Source organism: Oryzias latipes, chromosome 1 (genome assembly GCF_053564925.1).
Source record: "Oryzias latipes strain Hd-rR chromosome 1, Olatipes_Hd-rR_3.1".
In the NCBI taxonomy this organism is placed as follows: Eukaryota; Metazoa; Chordata; class Actinopteri; order Beloniformes; family Adrianichthyidae; genus Oryzias; species Oryzias latipes.
The window spans coordinates 13,671,943-13,684,793 of NC_136237.1; the positions used below are offsets into that span (position 1 = coordinate 13,671,943).

Sequence of the window (12,851 nt, forward strand, 5' to 3'; positions counted from 1 at the left end):
GTTAAGTTTCGGTTTGACGTGACCAAGCTGCCATCAAACAGCTGCTGATTGGTCCAGATTCTAACCAATCAAGTGTCTCTGTCTCATATTGACGGTGCTCCGAGGCAGACATTGACTTTGGACTTTGTGTCGGCTCTGTTCGTACGGGTTTCTGCCGTTTTCAACCACTCTGGCCCGTTTGTCTCAGAGTAAAACCCAGAAGGAGCAGCAAAGCAGCTAAAATAAAACAGAGTTTTCTATTTATTCATGTCTGTGTAGAGACCAACGTGTTTAAAACGTCTGCAGCAAAAAAAAAAAAAAAAAAGAAAAGAAAAAAACGTCCGAGCTCCGACTCCATCCAGCCGGAAGAAGTTAAACCTTTTAAGATTTGTATCTGAACTTTTGTTTTATTTTAATAAATAATTGTTGAAATATTAAGCGAAAATAGCATTTTTGATGACTAATATTTTGAAACTTTGGACAAACGCTCACAAGTTGTAAAACACAAGACACTGGTGAAAATTTACATGAAAGTTAAAAATGCTTCTTCTGATAAATGCATTGAGTCTCCTGTGGTGAACCATCATTCTTTTGCTTATTACTGTTGTTCATCTGATCCCTTATGGAAGCGATTATGTAGCATAAATAAAAAGCTAAGTCAAAACCAGAAATGCTTTTTCATTTTCAAAATGAAAAAGCATTTTTTGACTCAAAAATATAATGAAAAAGCAATCCACCAAAATGCTTTTTCATTTCCTTCCTTAACACAGCTTATTCTGTCACTTAATTAAAATTAAAATGAAAATGGTATTTGACATTTCATTTTCAAGACGTTCTCTGGTAAATGTGTAGCATAATTCATTTAGAAATGTCTAATTTGACATTCAAAATGGATTAATTGAAATGCTTTTTAATTTTCATAATGAAGCTGCATTTTTTGACTCAAAATTAAAAAGAAAAAGCAATACTTCAAAATGCTTTTTCATTTCCTTCCTCAACCCAGCTTTTTCTGTTACTTAATTAAAATGATAAATAAAATGGTATTTGACATTTCATTTTCAAAAATGTCCACGGTAAATGTGTAGCATAATTCATTTAGAAATGTCTAATTTGACAATTAAAATGGATTAACAGAAATACTTTTTAATTTTCAAAATGTAGCTGCATTTTTTGACTCAAAATTATAAAGAAAAAGCAATATTTCAAAATGCTTTTTCATTTTATACCTAAAACCGCTTATTCTGTGTCATAATTAAAACGAAAATGCAAAGAGGGGATTGCATTTGCATTTTAACATCCACCCCGCGCACCTTGCCACAATATTCATTTCGAAAAAGCATTAGCAGAGGGGAGGCGGGGCGATGACGTCACTGTTTCTGTTTCTCTGAGTTGCTGTGTGTTCTGTTCATTAAAAACAGTGTCTGTGTGTGTCTGTCAGAGAGAAGTTCAGTTCTGGTTTGCGACAGGAGGAGCAGGTTTCTGTCTCAGCCGGAGGCTTGCAGAGAAGATGATTCCATGGGCCAGGTATTTAATGAGTTGCATGTCTGTATATTTCTGTTCTTTGTTTGCCCTCAGGCATGAGTGATGGCCTCATCCTGATCCTGCGAAGAACTACTTCTGAACTCTAAAGCAGTGCACAATAATGCATTAATGATTCTGATTATCTTTAGACATTCTTGCATTACTTTTCCTTTTTCTTATAATAATCTGCAGTAAAGTATTACAGTATATTAAAGTAGCACATCAGATGGATTATACGTTTTGCACCTTTTTACTGCTTTCAAGGCATAGATCCCAAAGTTCTCTTACTTAACAAAGTGCAAAGTTTGTAATTGAAGTTGTTGGCCCCCAAGCAACCCCTTTTTTTTATCCCAGCCTTGGAAATTGACATGAAGTTTGCTTGAAATATAGTAGGTAATTTATCACACTGACCATTTTGTAATTTATTTTTTCTAAGGCTCACACAAAGGGTGCTTTGTGATACAAAAGGAGGGATAATTTGAGGTTGAAATGCGTATTTTCTTTCCTTAATGAGAGAACAAAACTTGCAGATCTCCAAAAAAGAGACAAAGAGCGTTTTAATACAAAATAATGAAAACAAAAAAATATAATGTTTAGAAAGCAATAGGATGGGAAAGGTACAAGAAGAGTTGAAAAGCTTGAAAAGCTAGATTACTCAAAACATAAAACTGACTCCGCAAATGAAGTTGATGACACATCCATCTTTCTGAAAAGCTGCATTTTCCCTGCACTGCTCACTGAGAGCTAATAGCTGCCCAGGGGCAGATTAGGAAGAATCAATCTTGAAGTTTATGTTGTTCTTTAGAAAAGGTCAACATTAATGTGCATCTCATTAACACTTAATGGGAAATAGTTTTTCAAGTTCTACAAAAAATTCCCCTTTGGAAGATAGAAGTATAAAGATGAGATTATTATGATGCAGAAATGCCACAATCAGTGAACTTGATTCTCTAGAACTGAGATATCTGCTCTGAAACTGGACTGGGAGACATTCAAGGAAGAGTTAGAAACGTGTCTGTGTTTCAGTGGCTCCAGGTTTGAGCAGACATCATCCAAGATCCGGCTCCCTGATGACTGCACCGTAGGCTTCATCATAGAGAAGAGACTGGGCATCTCCATGGTTCACTGTCCTTTGTTCCATTCCCACCTGGAAAACCTGCTTCTCGTACGCCAAAGAAGCATACCACAGCAGGTCGGAACACACACTCAAGAGGAAGCCATCCATCTGCACCACTTCTTGTTATCACATGTTTGTGTGTCTGCTCCTTACAGGTGACTCTAAGCTATGGGATCTTTGAGAACAAGATGAACAGCATAGAGATAAAAGGAAGATTTTCTAAAGAGGAGGACCCTTCTAGGTTGGTTTTTTAATATACTTTGTTTTAAAGTCATGAACTGTGAGAAAGTATTTATTTCTTGTTAGCTTTTTTTTAAAAGTATTAAATAATACCAAAGGTTTGTAATGTTTCACTCCGATGAAATTTGTATTTTGGGTGCTTATAATATGTTTTTGTGGGATTTTTTGATGATGTAGAGAACAGTTCATATTTCAAGGGGTTCTGGGGGAAACCTTTTATTACTGTTCTCCTTCACTCCCTGCGCGTGCCTCTCACACCCTCTTGCGCTGTGCACGCGCTTCCTTTTCTTACACACACGCATGCGCTTTCAGCAGCACATGCACATCCTCATTCTACAACAGAGGTTTCTGTCTTACGAGGAAATTCGACAAATTTACTGCGTTCTAATTATTCATTTCCATTACAAGCTGCGTGCGTCCTTGAGTGTACGAAGCAGCCGCCCGCCGGAGGATATTGTGTTGGGGGTCGCAAGAGTCCTGACACCGCGACTCTTGCTGCTTCTTCACAGTGGTGATCAAAAATAAAGAATCAATCACTGTTATTCTGGGGGAAACCTTTTATCACTGTTCTCCTTCACTCCGTAACACCAAACATGAACGCACACTGTTAGATTTAGTTTGGGAACTATTTTTTGAAGCGCAAAGGTACGTGTCTTTATAAACCAAGGCGGATGCTCCTGCCCCGCGTTCTTCATGGGTGTCAGCCTTCATGGCTATCGGAAAGGTGACAAAGTGTCTACAGTCTCGTTTATAACTGGGCAATATATAATATTCTGAGAAGATGTCTGTACCAGATAGCACAGGTGAAGCCTCGCGTGCAGCTCGAGAGCGGTCCGCTGCAGAAAAATCAACACACACCCCCAACACACTGGTGTGCGTTCCTTCCTCCTACTCACGCAGCAGGCTCACACACATACGCATAGTTATTCTACAACACCTACATAGTAAGTTCATTAGTTAGATAGTTAGTTGTTACTGTTATTTCTTAATAAAGAATACTGCATTGTAATTGTATTAATTTGCGACGTGGCCGCCGGGGGACTTTGTGTTAGGCGGGGGTGGGGGAAGGGGGGATGCGGTTAACCGTGACACCGCGCCCCCTGCTGGTTCATCACCGTGGTGATCAAAAATCCCACACCGTCACAGCTCTACACTAAGGGTAATTAACTAAATAAAGACAGCTGTGGATGAACAACCCGAACCCAGTGTAACAGAAAGGCAACTCGGAGCATGACCAAAACAACCTAAAAACCAAACTAAACAATAGAATCCTTACAACCTGACTTGTAAGTTTGTTCTTTATGCTATGGTTATCACAGGCTGTGTAATTCCTTCATTACTCACCACATAAAACTCTATAGTGCGTTCACCATTTTGTAGTGCTATTCAAATTTATAATTCTAAAATTGAGTGCCTTTCCTAGAAGTAGTGAGTGTTGATGCTGACTAGATTGGCAAATAGCATTGCCACATGTAAGTAGTGGTTTATCCTCATGAAATGGGTGGGTGCGGCTTGTAATCAGGTGTGCTCTATAGCCTGGCAATTACGGTATGTTTAGACATTTTAATTGATTGTTTATATTCTTATGTTACTCTTTGTTGAATGCCATAAATAAACGGAGCTTGGAAGCTACTCCCTGACTCTACGTTTTTCAGCGTTTTTCAGGCTTAGGTATACAGTGATCCCATGTTTATTGCAGGAGTTGCGTTCCAAAAATAACACGCGAAAAAGTGAAATCCGTGATTTAAAAAAAAAAATTATTTTACAATGCAACACCGAACTATAGAATGAAACAAAAATCAAAAACTGTTTTAAAGCCCAAAATTTGTTTAAAACAATAATTTTAATATAGTAATACAAGGTTGGAAACATTGTCACTGGCGTCCTTCACAGTCCCAGCTGTGCCTCCTTCGTCCTGACTCCGCTCCGCTGTAGCGTCTGTTTCTACTGAAGGCGATGGAGTTTTTCTCCGAGAGAACAACATTGTTATTGGTAGTTATTGGAGCTCTTTCTTTTTCTGAGCAAGAAGATTTTTATAAACGGATATGCCGCCTTCGATTATGTTTGAGAACTGCGATGAACGACTCATCATAGGGTCCAATGCATTGTAAAAATATTCGCACTGTAAAAAAAAAATCTGTGAAGCAGCGAAGCCGTGAAAGATGAAACGCGATGTAGCGAAGGATCACTGTACTGCTGAATCATATTAGAAAAATATGAGGAGAGCAGGAAAGTACTTTTATTTTGGTAACTTAATATATATTTGTTACAGTCAATTTTGTCTGATTTCCACAATATAATATCTTTCAGTACAAGAAAAAAAAAATAGAATAAATGCACCTTAACCAACAAGGTTCAAAAAGTGTGATTGAGGAATTAAAGTGCTATTTATTTTCAACATTGCTTAATGTAGCTTCTCCAGTACTTTTAAATGGTTCAGGGCCCTGAACAGTGCTTCAAAACTAAAGGACAAAAAACAAACATTAATTCTTTCTAGAAACAATAAAGTTTAAGAGGGAGCATGACAGGGTGAAGCTTTAATGTGGTCAACACGCTTTATTTACATTACAGTCTGCACTGCAGCTTTTTCAAACGCGGAAATAAACACGGATTTCACCGCTCGTCGCCACGACATTGGCCTCTTTGATGCGTTGTAAACATCACTCTGATCCATCAGGCTGCTAATTGCTGTGAAGTTCCGGAGAACTTTGGCCCGCTTTGCCAATTGTATTTTGCCTGATGCTCCGTGCATGACCCACTGCAAAGCTGCACCGCTTCACTCGTTCTCATCTACAAAGCACTAAAATCCGCATTTTTATATGATACTGGCAGAAATATGGCACAGAAATATACTGTCTTTGTGTGTTAATTCACAAGCTTAAACAGGTCTTCAGAGGCTCTGTTATCCACTGACAGCCTAACAAACATGAACAAAAACTTCTGGCTGAATTTTTAAAACCAATGAAGCATCTTCATGTTTGAATCTATGACATATTTATGGGATGCTCTTTGTACAGGAGTTTGGGCTGCTTTGCTGTCATTTGAATGTGAGAGAAAGCAACGTAATGCTGAGAGGACAGAATGTAGATGCAGATTAGGGTTGTGCCGATGGACGATACCATCGTCCATCGTGATGGGTGACTGACATCCCGATGGAGAGACACCATCGTGATGCCACGCCCCCGCCACGTTGCGAGTCGACACCATAATCCGCGGTTACATGCGCAAAATATCTTGATGGGATCAATGGTCGGATTAGAATATAACCGTGTACATGGGCCCAGAAAAACGTTTTCAGAATATAACAAACGTTCACTAGGGTCACACTTTCAGTCGGAATAAATCATTCGCACATGCGCAGTAGGGTTTGACAAACCGGAAGAGGATATAACTTCCGCCGAGTGGCTTTTTTTTTTTCAAACTTTATTGAATGTAACAATTCAATACAAAGCAATGTTAAACAGCGCCGAGCGGCTATGTACATTGACATGTCAGCTCGGTAATATACGAGACAATCTTCTAAACGTGCTTTTAATAATGTTACGGTTATTATGAAACACCTGCTCGCTCATCGTTTGAATTTTAATCCGTGTGGTCAGTGCTTTTTCTGAACGGAGCCAGAAAGAAGCCAGGATCATTAGCAGTATGCTAACACGGGCTAACAACATTAGCTTTGGGTGGCGCTGCATCCTGGCTGCACGCAAACATTTGGGAATAACATCAGCCTTTATTTCGTCGGCACACGACTGGAAACACAAATCCATGTGATTTTTTGAATGGTTTCTAAGGACTGAGCGACATTTCTGCCTCACACCGCCGCTGTGTGTGCTGACGATCCGAGCTATGCTCCGAGACACACAGTTTTAGACCCGGTTCTGAGTTCGGTAGCTAGTTCCCCCAGAGCTGCGGGACGGATCGCAGTCCTAAATCTCCCACACATAGCGCTCATGTAACAAAGCACCCCCCCCTTCCCCTCAAACACAAAGCTGTAAATCCGCGCTCCGCCGGTCCACTTCACTAGTGAAGTGTGGGAGCGGACTACTTCTTTTCTATTTTGTTTGTTACTTTTTTTGTTAAAGTCACTTCCCTCAGTTTATACTGGATCATCGCGGATGAGTCATTAGTTGGGAAATAAAATAAATAAAGTAATAAAGTAAAATAACGAATAGCAATTATCTAAGACAGAAAAATTAAAAATAGCCCCCCCCCCCCACGACGATATCATCGTCCATCCCGATGGTTGACAGCAAACATCGTCAACGGCCAATTTAGGGGACATCGCCCAACCCTAATGCAGATAACATAATGTCTACATTAACACTCTGCAGTTAAACAGGCTCGGCTGCTCTGTACTGTACCTGCATGTAAGTGCAACCCAAAGTGCTCTTTAAAATGACCTGATGAAGAGGTTTAGAAGAGAAAAAGAGTCTAAATATGGAACCCTAAAACAAAATTCTGCTGTACATTCTGAGAGTGTAATAACTTAATAAAATGCAAGGTTTATGCATCTCTTTATTGTTCTGTTTTAAATATTAAAAAGGGAAATTTGAAAACAAGCATGATGTTAATTAAAACAGTGGTTCCCAACCTATTTCAGGCCACGCACCAGTTTGCCAAACAATATTTTCACTGACCAGCTTGAAGACAAGACGTCAAGACATATAATGGAAGCAGAACAATATTTTCAAATTTTCACGAAAACGTCATAGATCTGTCTGCAAGTGAATGCATCAGAATGGTGGGGTGGCCCACCCATTGTATTTTCTAAGTAACAAACCTGATCTTTTTCAAACAGCATTTGAATTTGAATGAAAAAATACTGCAGTTTTAAGCTTCATTTTTATGCATACTGTAAGCATGTTAAAACCACCAAAAAGATGATTTTTATTCAAGTTGGTCTTTAAACTGCAAAAACAAATACATTTAAATTCTGTTTGTTTGATTTTTTTCAGATCTTGTCACAGATTTAGGACCTGACTCATTTCCTTCTCTTTCAGGTTTAAAACAGTTCACTGCATGCTGTATCCTCTCACCAGCTGGTGCCCATGAAAAACTAACTGAGAAGTCTGATATCCAAGCACTTGAGAAGAACCTGGATCTGGCTAAATGAAGTACTTCTACCGGATGAAGGATTGATTTACAGTATTTACATGAAAAGCTTGAGAAACAACAGAAAATGTGGAAGAAGCACAACATGATTTTTATGAATAAAGATCAATCACTTAATTTCTTTGCTATAAACTAAAGTGAACTGTTTTGCAAGAAATAAAATAGTGCCCCTTTTTGTGGTCACTGTTTTTTGATCTGTCTGTGCAGAAAAAACAATTTTTGCCTCTTTTGCTACTGAAAATGAGAAGATTTAATCATTTTCAGGATAAAACTTTTTACAGAGATTTTGTTTTATTGACATTATCAAATACAATTTTACATTTCTGCAGTCATGTGGACCATGTATGATAAAAATGAAACTTACTTTACTGAAAATGACTGTTGGACCAGCTGTGTCTTCAGCGTGTGAGCTGGCTGATGCTGAAGAAATAAGTTGAGCAAAAATCTGGCAAGGTTCTTCTATGAAGGAGGTTTTGTTCTTGCATCTACAGTAGGAAGCCTGACTTGTAGAGGTGGTTTAACTCTTTGGCCAAACTTCTCCCCCCTATCCTCTCTTTTGTTAGTGTTTTTGTCAGCGGTTGTCTCTCTCGCTGCTCGGGAACCTTCTCCCGATACCACACCCGTTAAAGACATCGCTGTTACACACAACCGAGTTTGCTTCTCAACTCTTAAATGATGGACACAGGAGACCTGTCACTCTGAACTGAAGTGCAGCTCCCCCACTCACTTCGTCTTCATTTCGAGGAGGGGTTGCATCTTCCTTTTTATTTTCAACTGCGCATAAAAACATTGGCATATGCTTACGTAATAACGTAATCAAACAAAGATCGTATAGTGACAGACATCACACTCATACACCCCCACTCGATGATGTCACTCAAATCAATAGTAACATTATGTACCAAACAAATGTGCCGAACCTTTCCGTTTTGAAATTTTGTATTAGACTTTGTGAACACGTCTGCCACAATATTTTCAGTTGGATAGCAAACTAGTTTAACTTTTCCTTCTAGCACAGTTGACCTTATGAAGTGGTATTCAGTGTCCACGTATTTGCTTCTCTGGCGGTTAACAGGATTCTTTGCCAGGCGAATAGTCCCTTGATTGTCCTCGAAGATTTGAGTTAATGCTTCCTGAAAACTACAGTCCATATCTTTCAATAGTCACAACAGAACTTTGTTTGTCTTTGTCAACTGACATGTTATATTGTCATTGAAATTAAGAAGTGGATACAAAAGATGTCAGAATTCTGAACAGCATTATAATAGTTATCAGAACACAAAAAATAAAAGACCATAAGCATGGCAAAAATACAGTTAGCTAAGAAATATTAAGTCAATATTAAATAAATAATATAAAATAAATATTTTAAAAACATTCATGAATTGGAAATTTAAATTGTCATGTTCTATATCGATCTCTACTTCAGAGAAGAAAAATTAGCTCATGTTTTCCGTCTTCAATCCTTTGATTGGAAAATTTTTAGTTATGACCTGTTGAATTATGTTTTGTCCCCATAGATTTGCAGTAGATGGTAAATATTCATTTTTAAAACTACCTACAGATTTATGGAAATTCTATTGGCTAAAAATATAATCCCACATTTGTAAAACAAATAAAAAATAAACTTCATATGCAGGCTCCAAAATTAACCCCTAAATCCCCAGTTAAATGTCAAAAAAACATTGTGAAAACGTTTAGGCTGCCACAAACAATTATTAAATTAATGACCAATCTCAAATTATTTGCCCCATTAGCATCTTATGGCAGCAGCAGCATGCTGTGTAACCATCAGAGCTTTTTTAACATTATGAACTAGTATACAACAGCAAAACACAACAAAACCTTTGTGTTACAGCAGAGCAGACAGACACATGAATCATAATGTTACAAGTTAAGGCAGAGCAAATTTTTAAGAATAAAATCTAAAAAAAAAAAAAAAAATGACGCTATTTGCAACATTTGGGCCTACTTCAGTGTTTGTCATCGACCAAAATAAAGTTTTCATCGGCAACGTTGTTGTAGGGCAGGTAGCATTAGAATTTAGAAAAGACATGCATCAAGCTGTGAGGACTTACCCTTTTCTTTATCTCTTTTCTCCTCTTATTCTTTTCTTTTCTTTCTAAATTGGGCACCAGATGGCTTTGACCTTTTTTTCTCCATATTTTAGATGTTTTTGGCGTTTGTTTGGCATAAATGTCCTCACGTCACGAAGAAGACATCAAGTCCGTCGACTGAACCAACTGTCACCTTAGTGACAGCATTGTTTTGTGTTGCCATTTTTTCATTTGGGCATTTCACACAAAATTAACCCAAAAAAAGCAGAATATATTTTCTATACCTTTATTAAAGTGCAGGTTATAGAATGTCACCTTATGACTGACTTATAAAAAGGTTTTATGAAGTAGATTCAAACCCCCGCCCTTGTCCCCACCTAGCCACTTAATTTGGAAGCGTCCCACAATTGAACTGATTCCCCGCAGCCCCCCCCCCCCCCTTTCTTCACACATTTCCAGCAGGAGCGCGTGCAGCTACAGCCAGGGGCGCTCATTCGCTACATGACGGCGCAGTCGCAGTTTTTACTTTTATTTTTTTCATCAAGCCCGCGACCGTCGCCTCCCCTGAAAGATGAGCCCGCCAGGTTTTGCGCATGCGCAAACGCGGTGGCGCTCCGTGCTCCCCCCGCGCCCCCTCCCTTCTTCTTCACACACATTTGTGTCTACTTCTCAAAGACAGGAGAGCGCACAGCTGCGGGGCGAGGGCGGCGGCGCGGCCAGGTTCAGGCTGTTACAAAGTCACAAACTGTGACATAAGTAAACCAATAGTGGTGCATATAATATTTTACAAGGGCTGAGCCGCCGGTGCCGCCCCCCTTCAGTTTTCCGCCCCAGGCCACCGCCCGGACGGCCCGTGCCTAGAACCGCTACTGGGTGTAGCTCTGGCTTTACAATCATGCATCCCGAATCTTTCCAGGATTTTCTCAATGTACGTGAATTGCTTCATTTAGTATCTGCTGTTTGGGTAAAATCAATACCAATAAAATGAGAGAGTTGTCCTCAATCTTTCATTTTGAAGTTATTTTTCAGTTTTTCCTTGACTTCTTCCATACCCTTTTCTACGCTATGTTTCATTCCCTTTTTCATTAGGGATGGGTATCGTTAAGGTTTTAACGATACTACTACTCTTATCGATACTGCTTATCGATCCGGTACTCTTATCGGTACTCTTATCGATACTTTTTGAGGACGAAAAATAATAAATAAATAACAAATTAAGAATATAAAGTGTTTTATTTCCTCACTATGCAACAACATTGTTTTTTTTAACAAAACATTTTACTTTATACATGAGAATGTTCCAGACAGGATATTCATTTAATTATTTAATCTAATTGTTTTTATTATTTATGAGTGTGATGTTTCATTTGATCTTTTGTCCATTTTCCACAACCTTGAATAGACTTTTCTGTCTGTCAAACACCCAGAGTTAAGTTAAATGATGGAAACAAATTCACTTTGATGCAGACTCCTTTCTATTTTGCCAACTCCATTTATTTTTCTTTAAATCCAGTAAACCCAATACATGATATTAATTTTACGGATGACAATTATCATTAGTTATTAATTATTTTTAAGTATTAGGAAGCAGCTGATAGTTTGTCGCGGGTCTGGAATCATAAGCGGTGAGTCTAAGCCCCGCCTCTCTACCTGTTTGTTGTATGCTCCGCGTGCAACGCCCCCACCCCCCTCCCGCTGCCCAGCCTGTTCTGCACAAACAGCGCAACATACGGTCATCGTAGTAGCAAGGTGACAGCATGGTAGGCAAACTTAATAATTTTTACGCAGAAACGTTAGTTATTAGTCTAGGGCGCTCACTGTGTGTGTGTGTAATGTGTGACTGTGTGCGCGCTGCCTTGTCTTGTGTGTGTGCGCGCGCGGCGCGTGCTGTCTGAACAACAGCCCTGCCCCCCGTGCACACAAAGGCTACGTTCACACTGCAGGGCTTAATGCTCAATTCGGATTTTTTGAAAATATCCGAATTGTTTGCTAGACCGTTCACATTTCCAAGTAAATCCGAACTTTTGTGATCTCCAGTGTGACCGTGACACGACCCAAACGAGACCCGCATGCGCAGAAGCCAGAACAATACTCAACGGTGAACGACGTCACTTGTTGTTTGCGGAGCCAACGTTAACAATGGATGTCAACAACAGTGTTGTCAAAAGCGGAGCTCTTTTTGTAATATTAAATTTATTTTCACGAAGGAGCAGCACAATTACAATCTTCTCATTTTAAGAAGGCATTGGAGTCGGGATCGTCTGTACCCACTGTAGTGGAAGAGGAATGTGTATGTGTTGGGGCCGCGCCCCCGCGTGTGTGTGTGTATGTGCAAGCGCGTGCCGCGATAGAGAATAGGGGGGGGGGCAGTGTAGGCGCGCATTCATGTTGTGTGTTACGGAGGACGGTAATAAAAGAAGGTTTCCCCCAAAATAAATGCTATGGACTCTTTATTAACCCGTTCTGGAGAATCTAAGGATCAGAACAGGGAGAAGGAGGAGGATCGCCTCGGGTCCCCCGCGCTTGAGCACGGTCACAGGGGAGAAAGAAAAAAAAGTTATCGCGGGAAAGGTTTAACACCACGCTCTGCTATTTAGCTGGAATTTTTTTCAAAAACCGCCCAGTTGCGATAAGAGCCCTGGAGTTTGGCTTGAAAAGAGCGATCAGCCCAAATATTAATCCAATCAGTGACCTCCCTTCCCTTCCACTGACTGGTCTCAGCAGCATCGTCCACCATGGTTGATGTTTACGTTCTCGTTCCCGCCTACTTCAACGCAAACATGATGACGTTTGTTGCGTGTCGATGACGTACAGTTTGGAATCAAGTC

General features: G+C 39.6%; 1 protein-coding gene across 2 annotated transcripts in view; it reads left to right on the plus strand.

The window, feature by feature from the left end:
• mfng (MFNG O-fucosylpeptide 3-beta-N-acetylglucosaminyltransferase) overlaps nucleotides 1–11,026 on the plus strand; it is a 41,028-nt gene extending 30,002 nt beyond the window's left edge. For both annotated transcript variants that reach the window (XM_023959192.2, XM_023959197.2), the window contains exons 5-8: nucleotides 1,418–1,503; nucleotides 2,527–2,692; nucleotides 2,773–2,858; nucleotides 7,855–11,026. In XM_023959192.2, coding sequence (XP_023814960.1) covers nucleotides 1,418–1,503; nucleotides 2,527–2,692; nucleotides 2,773–2,858; nucleotides 7,855–7,906 — 390 coding nt within the window. In that variant the 3' untranslated portion in view covers nucleotides 7,907–11,026. The remainder of the gene's footprint in view (nucleotides 1–1,417; nucleotides 1,504–2,526; nucleotides 2,693–2,772; nucleotides 2,859–7,854) is intronic.
• The last annotated feature ends 1,825 nt before the right edge of the window (nucleotides 11,027–12,851 follow it).